This window comes from Rhizophagus irregularis, chromosome 7 (genome assembly GCF_026210795.1).
Source record: "Rhizophagus irregularis chromosome 7, complete sequence".
Lineage (NCBI taxonomy): Eukaryota > Fungi > Glomeromycota > Glomeromycetes > Glomerales > Glomeraceae > Rhizophagus > Rhizophagus irregularis.
In genome coordinates this window covers 2,812,912-2,835,790 of record NC_089435.1, presented here as the reverse complement: position 1 = coordinate 2,835,790, position 22,879 = coordinate 2,812,912, and the positions used below count along the sequence as shown (strand labels likewise).

The 22,879-nt window shown below is 26.1% G+C and overlaps 6 protein-coding genes across 8 annotated transcripts; 2 read left to right on the top strand and 4 right to left on the bottom strand.

Moving 5' to 3' along the window:
• Window positions 1-1,753: 1,753 nt before the first annotated feature.
• OCT59_027402 (uncharacterized protein) lies at window positions 1,754-3,691 on the bottom strand (the record flags this gene model as incomplete). Its single annotated transcript, XM_066136939.1, has 1 exon — window positions 1,754-3,691. The coding sequence occupies one exon, from the start codon at window positions 3,689-3,691 to the stop codon at window positions 1,754-1,756; it is 1,938 nt and encodes a 645-aa protein (XP_065993372.1).
• A 2,939-nt stretch (window positions 3,692-6,630) lies between these two features.
• On the bottom strand, window positions 6,631-8,636 carry OCT59_027401 (uncharacterized protein; the record flags this gene model as incomplete). 2 transcript variants are annotated; one of them, XM_066136938.1, is made up of 6 exons in its annotated part: window positions 6,824-6,836; window positions 6,887-7,532; window positions 7,607-7,934; window positions 8,016-8,179; window positions 8,247-8,319; window positions 8,391-8,636. In XM_066136938.1, 6 exons carry the CDS (start codon window positions 8,634-8,636, stop codon window positions 6,824-6,826), a joined length of 1,470 nt encoding a protein of 489 aa, XP_065993371.1. The 2 variants fall into 2 exon arrangements, with proteins under 2 accessions (XP_065993370.1, XP_065993371.1); XM_066136937.1 differs by having other exon boundaries at window positions 6,631-7,532.
• Window positions 8,637-9,311: 675 nt separating this feature from the next.
• On the top strand, window positions 9,312-10,306 carry OCT59_027400 (uncharacterized protein; the record flags this gene model as incomplete). Its single annotated transcript, XM_066136935.1, has 5 exons — window positions 9,312-9,353; window positions 9,898-9,916; window positions 9,981-10,022; window positions 10,097-10,147; window positions 10,242-10,306. 5 exons carry the CDS (start codon window positions 9,312-9,314, stop codon window positions 10,304-10,306), a joined length of 219 nt encoding a protein of 72 aa, XP_065993369.1.
• A 1,204-nt stretch (window positions 10,307-11,510) lies between these two features.
• Window positions 11,511-13,034, bottom strand: OCT59_027399 (uncharacterized protein; the record flags this gene model as incomplete). Of its 2 annotated transcripts, none has more annotated exons than XM_025325640.2 (1): window positions 11,511-13,034. In XM_025325640.2, the coding sequence occupies one exon, from the start codon at window positions 13,032-13,034 to the stop codon at window positions 11,511-11,513; it is 1,524 nt and encodes a 507-aa protein (XP_025180222.2). The 2 variants fall into 2 exon arrangements, with proteins under 2 accessions (XP_025180222.2, XP_065993368.1); XM_066136934.1 differs by having other exon boundaries at window positions 11,511-12,758.
• Window positions 13,035-14,545: 1,511 nt separating this feature from the next.
• Window positions 14,546-16,943, top strand: OCT59_027398 (uncharacterized protein; the record flags this gene model as incomplete). The annotated part of the gene is made up of 5 exons (XM_066136933.1): window positions 14,546-14,773; window positions 14,849-14,921; window positions 15,013-15,185; window positions 15,269-15,626; window positions 15,698-16,943. 5 exons carry the CDS (start codon window positions 14,546-14,548, stop codon window positions 16,828-16,830), a joined length of 1,965 nt encoding a protein of 654 aa, XP_065993367.1. The 3' UTR covers window positions 16,831-16,943.
• Window positions 16,944-17,822: 879 nt separating this feature from the next.
• Window positions 17,823-19,981, bottom strand: OCT59_027397 (uncharacterized protein; the record flags this gene model as incomplete). The annotated part of the gene is made up of 3 exons (XM_066136932.1): window positions 17,823-19,435; window positions 19,499-19,549; window positions 19,663-19,981. 3 exons carry the CDS (start codon window positions 19,979-19,981, stop codon window positions 17,823-17,825), a joined length of 1,983 nt encoding a protein of 660 aa, XP_065993366.1.
• Window positions 19,982-22,879: the final 2,898 nt, after the last annotated feature.

Genomic DNA, 22,879 nt, shown 5'->3' with positions numbered 1-22,879 from the left:
TTTTTTGGAAAATGAGAGGATCGTCAAAATTGATGCTTTTTAACGCCTTTTTTTGTATGACCTCATGTTGACACAGCAATACATAAAATGATATCACATATCTCTGATCTGATGTGATTGGTGAGGATTATTTATCCTCTACGATATGATTTTAATTTTGATATTTTTGATAATTCTGAAACTTATAAAAATGAACAGAAATACATTTACCGGTAATAAAAATAAATATCAAGTATACAGAAAATTTAAATCTGCTTTAACTCGTATCGCAGTTAGTATTTCTTTTTTTTTTCATTTATAATAGATAATTTATTTTCATTGTGACGCCATTTGACGTGAATTCTATTATAGTGTATACATGGAAAATTTAGGGTTTTCTGGCTTGTTTTTCTGATTTAAATGGTGTAGGTGTACTTAAAAACTTCGATTTTAAAAAAATGAGCTCTATTTTTTGATTCTTGGAATATATACCCTGTAAAAAAGTCGATCCGTTTTTATATTCCGTCATCGGAATTTATCGAATTATTTACATATTCCGCGAATGGTTCCGTGAAAGGCTCATTTTTACAGAAATAACGGATAAAATTTTTTTATAGGGATAATATAACGAACGATTAATGAAGGTAAGAAAATTTTAATATTTAATTAACTAGAAAAAAAGATTTATATATAATAAATTTGCAATTTAAGCACATTGTCACATTACAAATCGCATGCTTATATATCACGGTAGGAATAAGACGAAATCCTCAACGCCAATATTTCAAGTTTTATAATATTCTGGTTATAAATAATTAATGGGGTGGGATATTTTAACAGGTGAAGCGAATATGATAGTTTTAATATAATTCATTTTGTTATATTTATAATGGTTTATTCTTTTATTCTTTTTTATTTATTACACATAATATTTTTACTTTATTTAAAATGAAAGTAAGGAAGGAAGGAAGAAAGGTAAGATTTATATTTTTTACGAATTTCTTAAATTCTATCATTATATATTAATTTAAAAATGGGCCTATATAGATTTTAACGAGTCGAGGTTCAGATAAACGTTATATCCTTAAATAAAATAGCTAAATAATTGGAATTTATAAATAATTGCCAATAGTTACACGTGTATGTCGCTTAAAGATCAAAACATAAGAACAATTAAGAATACAAATTCGCTTCTAAATTGCAAATACTGCATCAGTTAAAAAATTAATACAGATAAGCCAAATATGGCTTAAATGTATTTCTTTTATTTTTAATACTAAAAAAATTTAGGTGAATACAAATTATAATAATAGAAGAAAGTTTTTTAGACGTTTAAAGAAATAAATATAATCCTTATCTGGGCATAATATAACATCAATTTCTAAATATGACCAGGAGAGAAGATTCTAATTAACTAATAATTCTTTATCGATATGAGTATAAGCGATTTAGCCCACACACTTGCTGCAAAAGGTTTCAACAATTACTAGATTATTTAATTACGTGCTTCATATTGTAACAATTAATGCTAGTATAGTCACATTATGAGAGCCATTTACAAAATTTTCTTTTTTTTTGAAAATGGCGTATATTAATATATTAGATATAGTAAAAATGATACAGTAGCAATAATTTAAATATGACATATTGTACTAATTACTATTAATAATTTAATGAAAACTTTTTTTGTTGCATTTTCTGTAATAATAATTAGGCAACTAGTCTAATCAAGATTCCAGATAAATAAAATTTTTTAGAACTTTTGTTTATTTATCTATTTTAATAAAAAGTTTAAACCTTTTTCAGCTTCTTGGCATCTATTTTCTGTAGCTTTCTTATACCAATAAATGGTATTCTCAGTATTTTTTTCAGTTCCTTCTCCTCGTTCATATAAAGATGCAAGGCTGTATTGTGCATCAACATTTCCTCCTTTTGCAGCCATTGTAAAATAATTAAATGCTTTTTCTTTATCAATAATAATCTGAGTTCCATAATTATAAATATACCCAACTTTGTATTGAGCATCTATATACCCTTGATCAGCTGATTTCTTATAGAATTCAAATGCTCGTGTTTCATTTTGACAAACACCTTTACCCAATTCATAAAATTCACCTAATTTATACAATGCAATTTTATTTTCATTTTCTGCAGCTTTATGATACCAATAATTAACTTTGTCCAAATTATTTACTATTTCTTCGTCATTTTCAATAAGATTAACTTGGATATTGCTGCCCGCTGCCTCATTATATAATTCAAACCCCTTTTCTTTATTAATTTCAGTTCCGATTCCATTTACGTAGTAATATCCAAGTATAAATTTTGCACCTCCATATCCATTTTCAGCCGATTTCTTATAAAATTCAAATGCTTTAATTTCATCTATATTTATACCATTCCCTAATTCGTAACATTCACCTAAATTGTATTGTGCAACTTTATTACCTTTTTTTGCTGTTATATTATATAATTCAAATGCTTTTGATTTATTAATTTCAGTTCCAATTCCATTTGAATAATAATATCCAAGCTGAATTTGAGAATCCATATGATCTTTTTCAGCCAAATCCTTTATTAATTCAAATGCTTTTTCCTCATTTTTATCAACTCCTCCTAATTGATATAAAAGTGCTAAATTAAATTGTGAATCAATATCTCCTTTTTCAGCTGTTATATTATATAATTCAAATGCTTTTGATTTATTAATTTCAGTTCCAATCCCTCTTTCATAATAATATCCAAGCATAAATTGAGCATCTATATTATCCTTTTCAGCTAGGATTTCCATTAATTCAAATGCTTTTTTTTCATCTTTATCAATTCCTTCTCCTAATTTATATAATATAGCTAAATTAAATTGTGAATCAATATCTCCTTTTTCAGCTGCTGCTTTATATAATTCAAATGCTTTTGATTTATTAATTTCAGTTCCAATTCCTTTATCATAATAATATCCAAGTTTGAATTGAGAATCTAAATCATCTTTTTCAGCTAAATCTTTTATTAATTCAAATGCTTTTTCCTCATTTTTATCAATGCCTTCTCCAAATTGATATAACATGGCTAATTTATATTGTGCTTCATTATTTCCTTTTTCAACTGCCAATTCATATAATTCAAATGCTTTTGATTTATTAATTTCAGTTCCAATTCCTTTATCATAATAATATCCAAGCTGAAATTGAGAACCTGTATCATCTTTTTCAGCTAGATCTTTAATTAATTCAAATGCTTTTTCCTTATTTTTATCAATGCCTTCTCCAAATTGATATAACATGGCTAATTTATATTGTGAATCAATAACTCCTTTTTTAGCTGCTATATTGTATAATTTAAATGCTTTTGGTTTATTAATTTCAGTTCCAATTCCTTTATCATAATAGTATCCCAGCTGAAATTGAGCATCCATATTATCCTTTTCGACTAGGTTTTCTATTAATTTAAATGCTTTTTTTACATCCTTATCAACCCCTTCTCCTAATTGATATAATATAGCTAAATTAAATTGTGAATTAATATCTCCTTTTTCAGCTGCTGCTTTATATATTTCAAATGCTTTTGATTTATTAATTTCAGTTCCAATTCCTTCATCATAATAATATCCAAGTTTGAATTGAGCATCTAAATCATCTTTTTCAGCTAAATCTTTTATTAATTCAAATGCTTTTTCCTCATTTTTATCAATGCCTTCTCCAAATTGATATAACATGGCTAAATTATATTGTGCTTCATTATTCCCTTTTTCAACTACTATATTATATAATTCAAATGCTTTTGATTTATTAATTTCAGTTCCAATTCCTTTATCATAATAATATCCAAGTTTGAATTGAGCATCTAAATCATCTTTTTCAGCTAAATCTTTTATTAATTCAAATGCTTTTTCCTTATTTTTATCAATGCCTTCTCCAAGTCTATATAACATGGCTAAATTATATTGTGCTTCATTATTTCCTTTTTCAACTACTATATTATATAATTCAAACGCTTTTGATTTATTAACTTCAGTTCCAATTCCTTTATCATAATAATATCCAAGTTCGAATTGAGCATCTAAATCATCCTTTTCAGCTAAATCTTTTATTAATTCAAATGCTTTTCCCTCATCTTTATCAACTCCTTCTCCTAATTGATATAATATAGCTAAATTAAATTGTGAATTAATATTCCCTTTTTCAGCAGCTGCTTTATATAATTCAAATGCTTTTGATTTATTAAGTTCAGTTCCAATTCCTTCATCATAATAATGTCCAAGTTTGAATTGCGCATTTATATCATCTTTTTCTGCTAAATCTTTCATTAATTCAAATGCTTTCTTCTCATCTTTATCAACTCCTTCTCCAAATTGATATAATATGGCTAAATTAAATCGTGCTTCATTATTTCCTTTTTCAACTGCTATATTATATAATTCAAATGCTTTTGGTTTATTAATTTCAGTTCCAATTCCTTTATCATAATAATATCCAAGTTTGAATTGAGCATCTAAATCATCTTTTTCAGCTAAATCTTTCATTAATTCAAATGCTTTTCCCTCATTTTTATCAATGCCTTCTCCAAATTGATATAATATAGCTAAATTATATTGTGCTTCATTATTTCCTTTTTCAACTGCTATATTATATAATTCAAATGCTTTTGGTTTATTAATTTCAGTTCCAATTCCTTCATAATAATAATATCCAAGCTGTAATTGAGCATCAATATTATCTTTTCCAGATAGGTTTTCAATTAATTCAAATGCTTTTTTCTCATCCTTATCAACTCCTTCTCCTAATTGATATAATATAGCTAAATTAAATCGTGAATAAGCATCCCCCTTTTCTGCTGCCACTTCATATAATTCAAATGCTTTTGATTTATTAACTTCAATTCCAATTCCTTTATCATAATAATATCCAAGCTGAAATTGAGAATTTATATCATCTTTTTCAGCCAAATCCTTTATAAATTCAAATGCTTTTTCCTCATCTTTATCAACTCCTTCTCCTAATTGATATAATATAGCTAAATTAAATTGTGCATTAATATCTCCTTTTTCAGCAGCTGCTTTATATAATTCAAATGCTTTTGATTTATTAAGTTCAGTTCCAATTCCTTCATCATAATAATGTCCAAGTTTGAATTGCGCATTTATATCATCTTTTTCTGCTAAATCTTTCATTAATTCAAATGCTTTCTTCTCATCTTTATCAACTCCTTCTCCAAATTGATATAATATGGCTAAATTAAATCGTGCTTCATTATTTCCTTTTTCAACTGCTATATTATATAATTCAAATGCTTTTGGTTTATTAATTTCAGTTCCAATTCCTTCATAATAATAATATCCAAACTGTAATTGAGCATCAATATTATCTTTTCCAGATAATTTTTCTATTAATTCAAATGCTTTTTTCTCATCCTTATCAACTCCTTCTCCAAATTGATATAATATAGCTAAATTAAATTGTGAATAAGCATCCCCCTTTTCTGCTGCCACTTCATATAATTCAAATGCTTTTGATTTATTAACTTCAATTCCAATTCCTTTATCATAATAATATCCAAGCTGAAATTGAGAATTTATATCATCTTTTTCAGCCAAATCCTTTATAAATTCAAATGCTTTTTCCTCATCTTTATCAACTCCTTCTCCTAATTGATATAATATAGCTAAATCAAATTGTGCATTAACCCTTTTTCAGCAGCTGCTTTATATAATTCAAATGCTTTTGATTTATTAAGTTCAGTTCCAATTCCTTTATCATAATAATGTCCAAGTTTGAATTGCGCATTTATATCATCTTTTTCTGCTAAATCTTTCATTAATTCAAATGCTTTCTTCTCATCTTTATCAACTCCTTCACCAAATTGATATAATATAGCTAAATTAAATCGTGCTTCATTGCTTCCTTTTTCAGCCACCTTTTTGCATAATTCAAATGCTTTTGGTTTATTAATTTCAGTTCCGATTCCTTTAATATAATAGTAAGCAAGTTTATAATTTGCATCTGGATCTCCTTTTTCTGCTAATTTTTTGATTATTTCAAATGCTTTTTCTTCATTTTTATCAACTCCTTCTCCTAATTCGTACAAAAGACTTAAATTGTATTGTGCTTCATTATTTCCTTTTTCTGCTGCTACTTTATATAATTCAAATGCTTTTAATTTATTAATATCAATTCCAATTCCTTCATCATAACAATAGCCAAGTTGAAATTTTCCATTTACATTCCCTTGTTCAGCTAAAAACTTATGGAATTCAAAAGCTTTTCTTCCATCTTTTCTTACACCTTTATCTTTTTTATAATTAATTAAATCAAATGACAAAACTTTATTTTTATTTTCTGCCACTATCCGAACTTTGCTAAGTATATTTTCTTGATTAATTTTTGTAAATTTAGTCATGAAGTATTTGAAACCTTTAAAACTTGTTCTTTTTTGAAATTTAATTTCTTTAATGATATTTATATTAATTTTTGTTTTTTGAAATTTAATTTCTTTGATATTACTTATTTTAATCATAGTTTTATTATTATAGTATTTCTTAAGATTATCTTTTGCAATAATATTTCCATTTTTTGTTGCTTTTTCATACCAACATTTAGCTTGTATTTCATCTGCTTTTGTTCCAATTCCATTATAATGACAATTTCCAAGTTGACATTAAGCATCTGAAATTTCTTGTTTAGCCAAGATTTCATAATACTTAAATGCTTTAATTTCATTTTTTTCGACTCCTTTTCCGAATCTATAACAATCTGCAAGACAAAGCTTTGCACTCGTATTTCCACTTTTAGCTGCTTTTTTATACCAATGTACTGATTTTATAATATCTTTTGCAGTTCCAATGCCATGTTCATAACATTTTCCTAAGTAGAATTGTCCAATAATACTGTCATTCTCTGCAGATTTTCGATACCAATCAAATGCCAAGTTTTCACTATTTTCAATTCCAAATCCATCATAATAACATTTTCCAAGATAAACTTGTGCAGTCAAATAATTGTCTTCAGATGCTTTTAAGAATAATTTGAATGCTTTTGTACTATTTTCTTCAGTACCAATATTATAATAATAAAGTAATCCAAGTAAATAAATATATTGTGGATTAACTTGATTAGTTAGCCACCTAACAAGATTATCTGAACTTTGATTTAATTCTAATATTTGTTGATTTATAAATTGTTGAAAATCTTGAAAATTAATACTTTCTTTGTCATGCTTTCTATTTATAACCTTAATTAACTTTTGAACTATTATATTGTTAGTCTTATCAAATGTTGACCCATATGAAATCTTTGAAATGTCTGTTTGAATTGATGTACTTGATAAATTATTTTCACAACTTATATTTAATCCGGTATATGATATCAATTCATTATTTAAATCCATAGTTTCAATTGATTTAGAAGTTGTTTCACATTTTTCCAGTTGGTTATTTTCTTTTTCGTTATTAACATTAACAGTATTAGTTATATCTTCTTGTTTGAGAAATATTATTTCGTAAAGGATAGAAACAACATTTTGTATATTTGGACGTTCATCTGGATCATTATTCCAACATTCTGGTTAAATAAATTACATATTAAACTTTCAATCAATGAATCAATAAATTTAAAATATTATGAATATTTATTACCTGTATATAAATTACTATATTCTATAGGAGTATTATCAATAATTTTTTCTCGTTTTCCATTTACTATGGACAAGGACAAACTTACGTCATAATCATAATCAGAAAATGGTTGATGGCCACTTGAAATTTGCCACATCAAAACTCCAATACTGTATACATCAGATTTCTTGTTTAATTTGTAACCTTGTTCATATAACTTTTTTGGATCAATAAAAGGTATTACACCAAGTATTTTTGATGTATTACTTGATGCTTCAGAAATTTTTTTTGATAAACCAAAGTCTGTTAGCTTTATCATTTTTTGATGTATTAGTATATTATCTCCATGCTTAATTATAAAGAGAACTTTATTTAGAACGAATATAATAAAATAATCGATTATTAAATTAGAAAATTAATTCATTATTACCAGATCACGATGAATAATGTTACAATCATGTAAGCATTCTACTGCATTGGCTAGTTGAAATGCCAACTGATATTTATCAACCCAATTAAGTTCGTTAAAATGGTTACTTAAATAAGTTTTTAGTGTACCATTTTCGGCATATTCTAAGACTAACGAATATTTATCTGGATAAAAAAGAAAGCGTGTTAAACCAGATTATTAATGTGACGCATGCTTAAACTTGAAACTTACCAGTTTCCACTTTCGTGATGCCGTAGAATCGTATAATATTTTCATGAAAGTCAACTCTTTTTTGTAATTTTATCTGGAAAAAGAAACCATATTTTAATTACATGTGAAATTTTATGAAAATAATATAACTGATAGATTAATTACCTCATTAACAAGTTCTTTTAACATTGTATTGTCATAATTTTTAAAAGTTTTTAAAGCGAAAAAATTTCCGGCATTTTTTCGATTAGCACGAAAGACACTTCCATGTGAACCACTTCCTATAAGTTCTGAATTTTTAAATTCAGAATATTCGAAATAATTGAGATATTCATTTGCAATCGATTTTTCTAACCAATCGATATAATAATTTGATTCTTTAGGGTCGGTTTCTTTCGTTTCTTTTGACATTCTTAAAAAATTGTTTATCAATTTCAACGATAGTTGAAACCTTATGCAAAATTCAACCGCCTTATACCGCTTTAAGATGTTCGTGATCAAAATACACATGATACAGAGTTTGCGTATCGTTACCAAAACAACGCATAGATCATTCCTTTTTTGGATAATGCCAGGCAGGATTACATGCATCTAATAATAATAAATGAGTGCCGATCTCTTGTTACCTTCCAATTTAATGTAGTCTAATCCTTTTATGGTGTCATTCTTTCTAAACGCCAGTCGATGTAACTTGAAAAAAGCTACATGCGTCACACGACAAATTTTTTAATAATCGTAAGAAATAATAAGATAAAATGATCAATAGTATTACGTCAAGGTAATAGTTAAATAAATTATTGATGAGAATAAAAAAAAGGATTTATATATAAATAATATCAACATCATCATGGTGGATTTATGAAATACCCAGAATTTGTCCGTCATGTCAAATTAAATAAATATAAATAATGCATCTAACCAATTTTCCCACTATCTAACCAATTTTTCCAGACAATTCCCTATAAGAAATATGTATACGGAAAGGATACGTTTTGTATACATTTTATGTACGTTTCTATAGTTTCCGTATACAAATTCCGTATATTTAATAAGCAATTCATTTTTGAACATTTTTTAAAAAAACTAATGTATACGAAATGTATACGGAAAAAATTAATCATACGGAATGTATACGGAATTTTTAAACTTAATATTTTTAGAAAATAATTTTACAAAAATCTCGTATCATAACACGAGATCACGTGATTGTTTATTGTTTTGTTATGATACGTTTTTTGTTTTTTATATAAACCTTTACTTTGATGAGTTTGATCTTCCGATCTTCCTTTCTGTCTTTCCCTTCCTTCTCTTTTCTCTCTCCTTTAAAAAAAAATTTTTTTTTCGTCACCCTTAGAAAAATAAAAAAATTTTTATAAAGAGGAAATAGAAATAGAAAGAAGAAAATTTTTTTAAAAAAAAGAAAAGTGGGAATAGTGGGAATAAAAGAATAAAATCAAAAAAAAATTTTTTTTAACTTTCCTAACTTCGTTACCCTCTTTTTAAAAAAATATTTTTTTTTGATTTATTCTTTATTCCCCTTTCTTTTTTATTTATATATATCCCTTTTTTTATTTCATAGGCCAGCAGATTTTTTTTTGTGAGAAGATTCAGTTTCTTTTTTCTTTTTTGTAGATCAGTTTGGGAGTCCTTTCCTTTTTGTAGGATTGTTTAGGATTTTTTTCTTTTTTTAGGTCAGTTCAAATTTTCTTTTTTTTTTTTTTTGTAAGTTGGGTTCAAATTCTTTTCTCTTTGTAGGTTGTTTCAGTTTTGTTGCTTCAGAGTTTTCTTTTTTTGTAGGTCAGTTTTGGATTTATTTTGTTGTTTTGGTTTCTTTTTCATCAGATGCTTCATAATTCTTTTCATTTATATAGGTCAGACATTCTGGAGTTCTCTTTCTTTTTTTGTAGGAATGCTGACCTTTGGTGACTTGGACGATTGCAGATACTATATGAAGGGGGTTTTTGTTTCCAATTAAGTTAGACGTTCTTATGTTTCTTTTTTTTTTGTTTTTTTTAGGTTGTTTGACTCCAAATGAACCTGCTGAACTTATAGGTAATTTTGGTTGCAATAGGTGGTTTTAATAAGGAGGGAATTTTCATAATGTATTTGTATTTTGTTTATTTTTTATTTTTTATTTAATTTAATAAAGTAAAATTAGATTTATATAAATATATTATAGTAAACTGTAATACAAATAGTAAATTCAGTGACCAAATCGTATAAATTTCGTGATAAAATCAGTGATCAAATCATGTAAATTCCATATGAATTCCGTGCAAATTCCGTATCCAAACCATATTTTTAGTGATACGGAATTGTGCATTTTTCCGTATCCTATTATGATACGTTATTTCTAAGGAAAAAAAATCGTATAAAAACTTTATAAAAAACGTATCCCGATTTTTTTATAGGGCAGGGTGAAAGGAGTGTCATTATTTGACATTTTTTAGGGAAAAAAAGTCAATTTTAATTCCAAGGGCGCAGCAGGATAAATCCGCCGCAATGAGAAAAAAATAGTATTTAAGTTTTAAAAGCAAGTAATGGCAGAATATGATGTTAACGTATCTATTTATTCATTTGAATATTAACCATTTTATAAGTGGTATTTGAATTAAAGCAACTGTTGGCGTAAAATCAAATATTTTCGCATAATTTATTTATATTCATACAGTACTTTGAAATGAACTTATTTTAATGGGAAGATGCTCTTTTTTTTCTTTTTTCTTTTAACTTATACTTGTTTTGATTATATACAAAACTTAACAAATTTCTAGTCTTAAAATTTCGTGAACCGTTCCATTCAGGTACGATACCTTTGAAACGTAAGCTATTAGAAGTTCAAAAACAATTAATAAAGAAAAAGGGAGGGAAAATTAACCCAAATAAAAAATGATAAAATAGTTAACTCATAAAACCTTTTCGACTAAAAGCAGAAAACATACTTGTTGTGTTCATTGTACGTATGTAATGAATTAGTACTATAAGTTATTGGAAAACAATTAAACAATTGAACCTGTTAGCGCCACATGTAGCTTTTATTCTATTTAAATTTTTATATGGATAATTTTTTTGTTTAATATATTTTTTTTTTATTTATCACGAGTAATTGTTTAAAATTGTCATAATAAAACATAAATATATAAAAGTACAAAAATTGTACCATTTTGAATTTAATAACGGTAATATTCATTGTCCAATTTCCAAAAATGGACTATTTGACTTAGGACATAATGGATATATCCAATCCAATTTCAATTCATAATTCTGGCAAAATTTTAATGCCGACTAAATATTATTTACAAGGCTATGAACGCTAATAACTAAATCATCATAACTTCGAACCTTAATATTATGTATATCAAATTCCTTCACTTCATCTTTTAAATTAAACAATTCTTTACTAGTTCTAAAATTCTTAATAGCCAAATACTTGACTCTTTTTTCCTTCATAATATGTTCCTTTATGTAATGTAAAATATCATCACTACCACTTTGTGCTATTATTAATTTATTAATAAGAATATATTGAGAATTTTCTAAGAATACTCTAAAATCATTTTTTTTAATATTAAGGTCCAAACTTAAGTAATCTAATTTAGAAGGAAGAATTTGTCCAAGATTTTGTAATATGAATGAACTACAATTTGTTGAATGATTATTTCTCAATATAATTGAAAGACAACTAAGACTTTGTTTAATATTTTCAATTAAATTGATTAATTGATAAGTAAACGAACTTTCATTTATAAGAAAATAAAAAAATTTGATATTCTTACAATATTTTAATAATTGTTGATTTAATGATGCGTTATAGATAAAACCGAAATTTTCTAAATAATCACCAGATTTTTGTAATAATTGTTGTACTGTTTCAATTTGTGGTGTTTCATATATATGAAATAAAGATTTTAATTTAAATGGTTTAGTTAAATTAATAATTTGTTGAGTAAAGTTACTATCCAAGAAAGAACAATAAAAAATATGAACGGATTCTAAAACATTTAATTGTTCTAATACTTTATCAAGATTGTTTATTGATTTAAATATGACGCAATAGAAAATGATTGTATTTAAGGTATTTGAACAATTATAATCTTTTGATAATAACAATGATAGATATAAAGATGTATAATTATTAGCACCTACTATTAAAATTTTCTTAAGATTTTGATGTAAATGAATTATTTGTGTTATACGATTATAAATTATCTTACAGTCATTATTATCATCGATATGAAGTTTCAAATTTTTAACATTGTGAATGAAATTTTGATTTTTTAAAATTAACTCAAGAATATCACTATTATAATTAGTACTTGAGGTCTTAATTTCAAGAGTATCCAAATTTACCTCATTTTCAATAAAAATTTTAAATAGTGACATAAGAACCAAACTCCTAAAATCTTTAAAATCTTGTTCGGAATTATATAAGGATTTTGTATTAATAGAAGCAACATCAGCCAACCACTGCTCAACAGAGGATATAAATTTCTCTATGTTCAAATATCTTAAAAACTTTAGATAATTAAACATTATATTCTTTGAAAATAATGAAATATTAATAATTTCATATTCATTTAATTTCGTTTTAAAATCATCATTTAAATTATTCAAGTAAATTTCGATAAAACTATAATTCCGGGTAGGATTCGAAAATGGATTTTTCCATAATAATGGAATCGCTAGACGACACCATAATCTATTAACTAAAATGCATGAGTATAAAGTTGAAAAATCATTCTTTAAATAATTTATGATTTCATAAGATAATTCAGGTAAATCTCCTAAAAATGTATTTGAATCCGACATGTTGTATATGTTGAAAGTGAAGTATCAAACAGTATATGGGAAGTATCAAAGATGGGTAAATTATATATGATTCCGATATTGTCGCAATTCATGTTGATTAATAGTGTGTAATATGTTTCAATAATTAGTCACAGAATTAATCACCCTTCGTAAATATCTTGTAAATATTATATATTGATAGTTCATCTTTATTACTAATCAAATATTCTTTAACTAACCAATATTATCTATAAAGTCAGTAACCAATGCTAATATTATGTCACTTCATCTTACACATGAATTTTGGCTTTTTATAGCTAGTAAAATATTCTTTTAATATTTTCAAAAAGAGTAATTTTTTCAAAACTAAATGGAATAAACCCATTTTTCATTCATAATATATTCCTTCATGTAATGTAAATATCATCATCACCTCTTTATGGTTTATTAACAATTTATTAATAAAAATATCTTGAGAATTTTCTAAGAATACTCTAATCACTTTCTTTAATGTTAAAATTTATCTAATTTAAAAGTTAGAATTTGTCCAATATGATTGAAATACTAATTGTTAAATATTTGTCTTTCATATATCGATATTGATTGAAAGATAATTGTGGCTTTAATTTTAAATGAAACATCACAAATTGAATCATTGCAATAATCATTACAAAATCTGGTTTTAATCATGATATATCATTAAATCAACAATTATTAAAATTAATTAATTTAAATGGTTTAGTTAAATTAATAATTTGTTGAATAAAATTACTATTCAAGAAAGAACAATAAACAATAATATCATGAACAGATTTTAAAAACGTTTAATTGTTCAAACATTTTATCAAGATTGTTTATTAATTTAAATTTGACGTAATAGAAAAAAAATTCGATTTAAACACAAAGACTGAAAAAAAAAATATTATTTTTTTTAAAAAAACATAGTCTGGCCCTAAAAAAAGGATCAAAAAGAAATAATATAAAAAAAAAATTTGGCTTAAAACCAAAAAACAATAAATAAATAAATAATATTAAATCTAAAAAGAACCGAAAAAAAAATATTATTTAAAAAAAAAATTTCGTCTAAACACAAAATATATATTTTGTTCGGATTACTGCGGCAGATCGCATGACTAAAAATCATTGCATCACTTGCACCACTAAAAGATTTGTTGGCTGCCGATCGTATTAAAATAAATCAAAGTTACTAGTATAAGTGTATTATATATCTTTCAATGAAACCCTGAAATAATTGTGTGGTTTACAATACATTTAATGAAAAATAAAAATTCTTTACATTACGATATTAATATAAAGTGTAATGAAAATTACTGCGTGCTGCGGTAACATAGTGGCTGATTGGATGTCGGTAGCAGGTAACACTAAATCACGCAGTACGCTTGTACGACCATCATCGGCGAAAAAAATTTATAAAATAGGCATGCACAATAAAATTTTAATAATTTTACTTTACATTTTTTTTTAACCTTACTGTTAAACTTATCATTATTCAATACATTCGATATATCAAAATGCAAGATATTGAGTATGAAAATGAATGGGTTAATTGGATTGAGGAAGCTGTCGATAAAGAATATTGTAAATTTTATGAATACAATCAATTTAATAATATTCAACAAATTGGTACCGGAAGTTTCGGAAACGTATATCGTGCCAGTTGGAAAAATTCAGAAAAGCAATTTGCATTAAAATCTTTTTTTAGTCTTAATAATGTCACCATAAAAGAAATCATTCGTGAGGTAATTTTATATAAAATAATTTCTTTTTTCGTTTATGATTTTGTCTAATAAACTTATTTTAAAAATTTTATTTAGTTAAAAATTCAACGAGAAGTTGATTTTCATGATAACGTTATTCGTTGCTATGGAATAACAAAACTTGAGTCAGGTATTATCGAAGTTATCTTAATAAACATAATATTCTTATAATCACAAAATTCATTTTAATGATTATTTTATTTTTAATACCATATCATTAGAAAATGAAAATAATTATTGGTTAGTGATGGAATATGCCAACGGTGGTAGTCTTCGAAGTTATTTGAAGAAAAACTTTAGCAAGCTTACTTGGGATGACAAATATAATATGGCATACCAGTTATCTTGTGCTTTATCATGCTTACATAGTAAAAGAATAGTGCATCATGATTTGGTAACTTATTTAACATTATTTGATTATTAATAATATTATACCTGTATTACTCATTTGAATATAAATATATATTTATTTAATAGCACTCCCGCAATATACTAGTACATAATAACACAATCAAATTAGCAGATTTTGGATTATCCAAAAGAATTGGAGCATCTTCCAATTTTCAATCTAAATTATTCGGGATGGTTCCATATGTCGATCCAAAAAGCTTTAGTGGACAAAGAAGCGATAACCAATCAACACAAATGTACTCATTAAATGAAAAAAGTGATATTTATAGTATTGGCGTACTATTATGGGAACTATCTAGTGGGAAACCTCCTTTTTATGTTGAAGATGAACAATATGATATTGGTTTAACTTTGGAAATTTCACAAGGTCTTAGAGAAACTACTGTTCCTGATACACCTGATGAATATGTTAAAATTTATACTAGTAAGTAATATTTTAGATTTTAAATTTTGCAATTTAAACATTATTAATTCTAAATTATGATTTATTTTTAGGATGTTGGGATGGAGAACCAGATAATCGCCCAACAATATATCAAGTAGTTGATTGGCTAAATGCAATAATTGCAAAAACAGATGTAATAGTAAAAAGTCATCAAATTTCAAATGAACAAGAAATTAATGAGGATTCTTTAAGTATTAATAATTTAGAATTACAAGAGGATTTATCTCAAAAAATTATTCAAAATTTTGATAAAATAATTATAAAAGAAATTGATCCTATGATAATATTAAGTAAACAAGAAAATTTTCTAATTGAAGATGATGTTAACATTATAGTTGATGAAATAAATGATTTGATTTTTAAATTAATGAATAAAGGACTTAAAATAAATTCAGTGAAACGGAAAGTTCTTGAATATTTTAATAATCATAATATAAATTTACAAGAAATTTATAATTGGTTATTAAATAATCAAAATAGTTCAAATTCTATTTTTATTCTTGGATATTTTAATTATTATGGAATTGCAACAAATGAAAATGATGATAAAGCATTTAAATTGTTTATTAAAGCATTAGGAAAAAGGCATATATTAGTACAATATTATATTGGTCATTGTTTTGTTTTTGGATATGGAACTATGAAAAATGAAAAATTAGCTTTTGAATATTATAAAAAAGTGGCTAATGAAAATTTATCAAGTGGGCAATTAGAAGTTGGTTATTGTTATGAAAAAGGTATAGGTGTTGGAAAAAATTTAAAGAAAGCATTTTATTGGTATGAAAAATCTGCAAATGATGGAAATATAATTGCTATATTTAATCTTGGTAGATTTTATAAAAATGAAATTGTTGTTAAAAAAGATTCTAATAAAGCTTTTGAATTATTTAAGAAATCAGCTGAAGGAGGATATTCAGGTGGAATAATGATGTTAGGATATTGTTATAATAATGGTATTGGAACTAAAATTGATAAGTATAAAGCATTTGAATTATATCAAGATGCTGCATATTTAAAACATGAAGTAGCACAAAATAATCTTGCTTTAATGTATGAAAAAGGAGATGTAGTTACAAAAAATATAGATAAAGCAATTTATTGGTATGAAAAATCTGCTAAACAGGGATATGAGTTAGCAAAAAATAATTTAAAAAGTCTTAAAAAAGAAATCAACAATTTATAATAATTTTATTATTAATTATTTACAGTATTTATTATTTCAAAAATTTATAAGTAAATATATAGCTTTAAAAGTATAAAATAAATAAACTATTTAAATAAATCGCTTTTCTGGTTGAATGTATAAAATGAAAAGAAATAATAGTAAATTTTTTTAAACCAAAAATATAAGTAATATAAGTAAACAATAATTATTATGCAACACTTGTATTTAATATAAAAAACGCATTTTATTTTCGAACAAAATAAAATACAATAAGAAAATAGTAGAATAGAATAAACTATAATAAAAAAGAATAATATATATTTCAAGATGAAATTACTAGAAAAAAACACACAAATACAAACAGTTGCGGTGAGAAGTAAGAACTGTGAAAAATATTACTTTTCATTGATATATCTTACTATTTCAAATTAGTACAAAGTGAAAATTTTTTGGTGGTGTTCTTGGGTAGTTTATAATCATTTATACTTTATTAAGCTATAATAAATGTTCAAACAAAATTTATTTTAATTATACCCTATAAACAATGTTTATCTGATAAATATTTGGAATGGGGTCAATTTTCCGGACACTCACACACTATTATACAATATTTGTTACAATTTAATACAAGATGCAGAGATTGAGAATTTTTAACCACATAAAAAACGTACAAATATCATGATGAATGTTCAATAAATGTCAAGTAAATGTTCAGAACGGGGTTGATTAAAAACTGAACAATGTTTATTTCGTGTTTGTAGAAAGGGTCGTGGCTAGCAATATGAAAAGAGCAGAGAAATAATATGATGCAAGGACTTGCATTATTGGCCTAGGATCTACCTTAGAAGCATGCCATATATATTATTTTTAATCTATTTTACTTAAAAATAATAAAGTAATAATAATAAAGATCATTTTTATTTATCAAGTTGAAATAGAAGAAAGATGTTACATTAATTATTGCGCAAAAAAAATAATAGTCTTATTAAAAGGTTATATTAAAACTAATATTAAAAGTTAATATTCATGGTATCTCTTCCCAAACACTCTATTTTAAATGCATCGTAATTCTTGGAATAAGAGACATGAACAAAATTTTCCTTCAATTTCTGAACCTTAATTGATTCACTACAAATGTCAACAATAGCTATGCTTTTAGCGTACAAAGTAATTTCTTTATATATTTCTGTGGTTTCGTCAAACTTTTTGGTATGTTTGGCCATACACCTTTCTTCTCTTAAAATTTTGATGGCCCAATTCAATGGCTCATCCACATAAAAGTCTAAATATCCATTAGACGCAAAAGTTGCACCCACATCACAAGACATAAAGTATCCATTTAGCAGTCGTTTTCCAATTCTGTAGAACTCCTTTTGCCACATTTGTTCTAAAATTATGGTTTCCTCTCTTTCTTCAAACCCGAAGGAGAGTGTTCTTTGTAATAATTCTCTACTTTCTAAGCACATTGCAGTGAAAATACTAACAATAAAATCATATAATGATTTAGGAACGGTTTCAGAAATTTTTTCATTCCCATAATTTTGATAGATAAATGACCGCATCACAATTGGTGCTGAGAATTGTAGCATATAATTCTTATCAATAACAAGGACACCCGATTTGATTAAAGCCAAAACACTATGATTATTACTAGACTGGTAGGGGTGCTTCTTATTTAATAAAACATTTTCACATAGCTTTATTTCATCATGAGAAAAGCTTTTGATCTTAGGTAAACCACGGCAATTATTTATAGTCTCATTAAATCCATTCGAATTCAGATACACCAATATTTTATTCCAAGTCAGTTCATTTACTTTCAGCTTCATTTTTTCTCTCGTATAATATAATATGTGACGGACAAAACCTACATGTCCTGCTGTTGCATTTTTAATATATTTGATAAATTCTGGAATGATATTTTCATTATGCTCTTTTAAATTGAAATATCTGCAGAAATTTGTAACATATTCCTCCAGTTCATTATCAGTAAATTTAATGTCATAAATACTTTTGCTGTTAAAATCAGGTATTTCAACAGGGATCGAAAGATCTCTGAGATTAGAACCATAACCATAGGCTCCAAACATAATAATATAAATATCATGTGACCCTTGAAGGCCACATTTAACAGTTTCCCAAAATTGACCCGCAGTTACACTCTTATTATCTACATCTATATCCATCGGCTCTGATTCACCAAGCTGATAACTATGTTGATATATCTTTTGAATCTCATCGATTATCAGAATTGACCGAATTTTTTTGCACTCTTCTCTCCATTTAACCCAATCTATACCAAGGATTTCTTTCCATGCCTCTCCAAAATTTTCATAATTGCATAATTTTCCTACATCATTTCCCCAGAGCGTTGAAAACCTAATTATCCTAAAAGTTAAATATTCTGCTGAGTTAATGAGGTAATCTTCAATAAGTTGAGTTAATGATGTTTTTCCCGAATAGGGAGGAGCTCGAACAAGTATAATCTTCTTAATTAAGAGGTCATCAATCAAAGATTTAACGACTAAAGGTCTTTTGCTGGTATCATTGTCAGTGAGGGAAATACCCTCATTGGAATTGCTTGTTAATTGGTCAGGACATAGCAACGTTCCACCAAGATTACCTAAAAAAAGACTGATAGTTAGAATAGAATACTGCTATTAAAAAAATGCCAGTTTATACATACCTTCTCGTCGGGGTACATAACCAAGATTTGCAGTGTCACGAGTGCATTGGTCTGGTACAAATCAAACAGATACAAAGGTGGTCAATATATAATAATAACAGTGAAAACATTTTCCTCAAAAGCTAATTTCTTGTTCGAGAGGCAAACCATTGGGAGATACTTACCAGCAGTAGTGGCGGGCAGAAGCGGTTGGATGATGATACGGATGTTAGTGCTAAGGGGTACTTCTTGAAAATGAGTTCCAATAGATTCAAATGAATGCAACTCTACTCCTTTGTGTTCTTTTATTGTCATTTCTTGATTTTTCTTGGTTTGTACAATATCGACTTTCCATAATGTCAGTTTGTCTGTATTAATGCCACTAAAGGCATTTTGTTTCTCATCCTTTATAGCTTTTTTGAGATGCCCAATGGTCGTGTGACTACTAGTATCAATCGGAAAAGAGTTTTTAATAGCATCACCTTGAATGAGACAAAATACCATGATGTCGGTATATCTGCAAACATGAAAATCGAGAGTTAGAAACAAAGTTTAAAAAAGTAATAACACAAATAAAACATTTTGGATAAAATGTTACCTAGCGGGTAGGGTTTTTTCCTCAAATTTAGTTTATAAGATAGCAAAGAATAGCTTAACATTTTGATTATATGTCATATATATATATATTTTTCTATAAACGGTTGTTGACTAATTACTACGAACTGTGAGTCAGTAATACTACGAACAGAGTCAGCAATGTGTCAAGAACCAATTATCAATCAAAAATCAGCCACATATCATGATGTCACATGAGAGTGCCAATCTGGGAAGACATTACGCAAACAAAGATACTGTATGTTATGACTGTATATTTACAAGGAAGTGACTTAGAGCTTACAAAGCTAATATCTATTTTTTTTTGTTAGGGGAACATAAACTTTCGGTAAGTTCTACTAAGGTCAATACAGTTAATTTATTTCTGGCTCTGCATAACTGACGACCATTTTTGTTCTATCCAGAATATCAATGTTGAGGTCAAATGAAATCGGATTAATGTTGGGATATTATGTTAGTATAGATAGTTTGAATGATGGTGTGGGTCTGTAGGCATTAGTATAGAAACGCCCACCATTTCACATTGTAAAACAAGTCTATGTATCATCGAATCATGTAATTTATTTACTGCATCAATAAAGAATTCAAGCTGAAAATATTATACATTGTATTAAGTATATTTTTCATGGGATATGGAGACGTATAGTGAATAGAAAAAGGTGAGACCTAAAGTCCCACTTAGGTAAAAATGCATTTTAAATAATCGCCGTGTCCTATATCACTGGTCGAAGTGGGGGATGTGTAATACATTTACACTAGAGAAATTTTATATACACGTCACATTTCAAATTGATTTACCAGTAATTTCAATTAATTCCAATTAAAATGTATATTACGGAAATTTGTTGTAAACTTGTCCAATTTCCATGAAGTATATATGTCGTTTGAAATTTACTAGTTTCTATTATATAAATGTATTTTAAATTGTGATAAAACCTTCCTTATACATCATTTAAACTTATAACACATTAAACTGAAATTTTTTATGATATAAAGAAATGTTAATGAAATTTCGCTCATATTTGCAAATATGTAGCTAAAATAAATACAATAAATGTACTAGAAATTTTATATAAATTCTTTATATATATATTATAATGAAGTACAGTATATATGTAATTAATAATTAAATATAATTAAACTGAAATCTTTAATCCTTCCGTATGACAATTATGGTTAGTAACTTGCAAATATAGTAACTCGCGAAAATACAATTCTAAAATAAAATAAAGAAATAAAAAAAAAATAATAATAAAATTATTTTTATATTTCAAGATTTATTCGATTTTTTATTGATCATGGTCATCCGATTTTCCCACGATTCAAAAGTAATACATTATTATTAGACTCGTCATTTGACGCTTTTCTCTTATTTTATAGAAAAGCAGTTTGTTGAAGTGGTAAAGACGGGCGGAAATACAGAAAAATGGCAAAAAAAGATATGAGTCATGTCAAAAATCAAGAAAAAAAGATGAACGTAGCAACGCCACCGAAAAGTTTGTCAGTTACATCAGTTACACACGCCTTTCGGATAGTAGTCTCATTTTAATCAATTAATCAATTACGCCAGATTAGATTAAATAATCGATTTTCCGCTTTCTCTTCACTATAAACTCATATTTTAAAAAGAAGAGTCACGTAATAAGCCAAAATGACATTTATGGTTAAAAATGTCCGTTCAAATTTTAAACTATCATAGTAAGAATACGAATAATTGTGTAACCGCCAAATAAGGCTACCACTTTTCGGTGTTCAACGTATTAATCACGTGCGCCTTGTGAATCAATAACAATTGAAAAAATTTGTTCAATTTATCAATGTCTTAATTATTTCATAACTATGACTCATTCACTTGTTTCGAAAATTTGGTATCGCATATTATTATTTTTAAAGCAACGAAAATACGAAATTTGAAAATATCAATCTTCAAATCATAATTATTTTAAATAATTTTAATCGCAAGTATGGAGAACGGTAAAATTTACGCAATTTTTTATACTCTCACCATATAACTAACACATTATTTAATTTAGGCACAATTGTAGCGTTGCGTATAATTAGTATATCAAAATTTTACTGAAACTAAATAAAAAAATTCTCAGGAACTTTCCACAGAAACCTTGCCGTAAATAATACCCATAATCTTTTCGATAACAATATTTTTTTTGTTGCTGTGGCTTGAATACAATGGTTATATTTCTTACATACAATACGTACTATACTTATATATATGTATTTACGCCGCAAAAGTATTAATCTTGACCTGTGTGACGGTTGAGCCTTAGTATACATGTTAAAAAAATCATTACAGTTTTATCAACAACATTCTCACCGCCACATACTTTACATAAATTCTGTATAAAATTTTATTATTTTCTTATATTTTTATTTTTAATCTGCTATATAAAAAATATATAAAATATACTACAAAGTAACAGAATTTAAGTAGTAAGTATTATTTGGTGAAATGAAACTATTATGCAAAGTAATACAAAGTAACGTTTTAATTTGGTCAGCTATCTTTCATTTCTGTGTGTTCATTATGATAATCTTATTATTCTTTTAAAATGCAGGTTTTTTTGATTTTCTTTATCCAAATTTTTAATAAACAATTTTTTTTATTTAATTGGTTTTTAAAAGAGATTTTGATTCCTACAACAATGGCTTTCTTCAAAAATGGCGTATTTTTTTCGATAATTTTAATCTAAAATAATTATTAGGTAAAACAATAAGACCAATTAGACCATTGTATTGAGGTAGGAAAAATGTCCGATGAACCCAAATTAC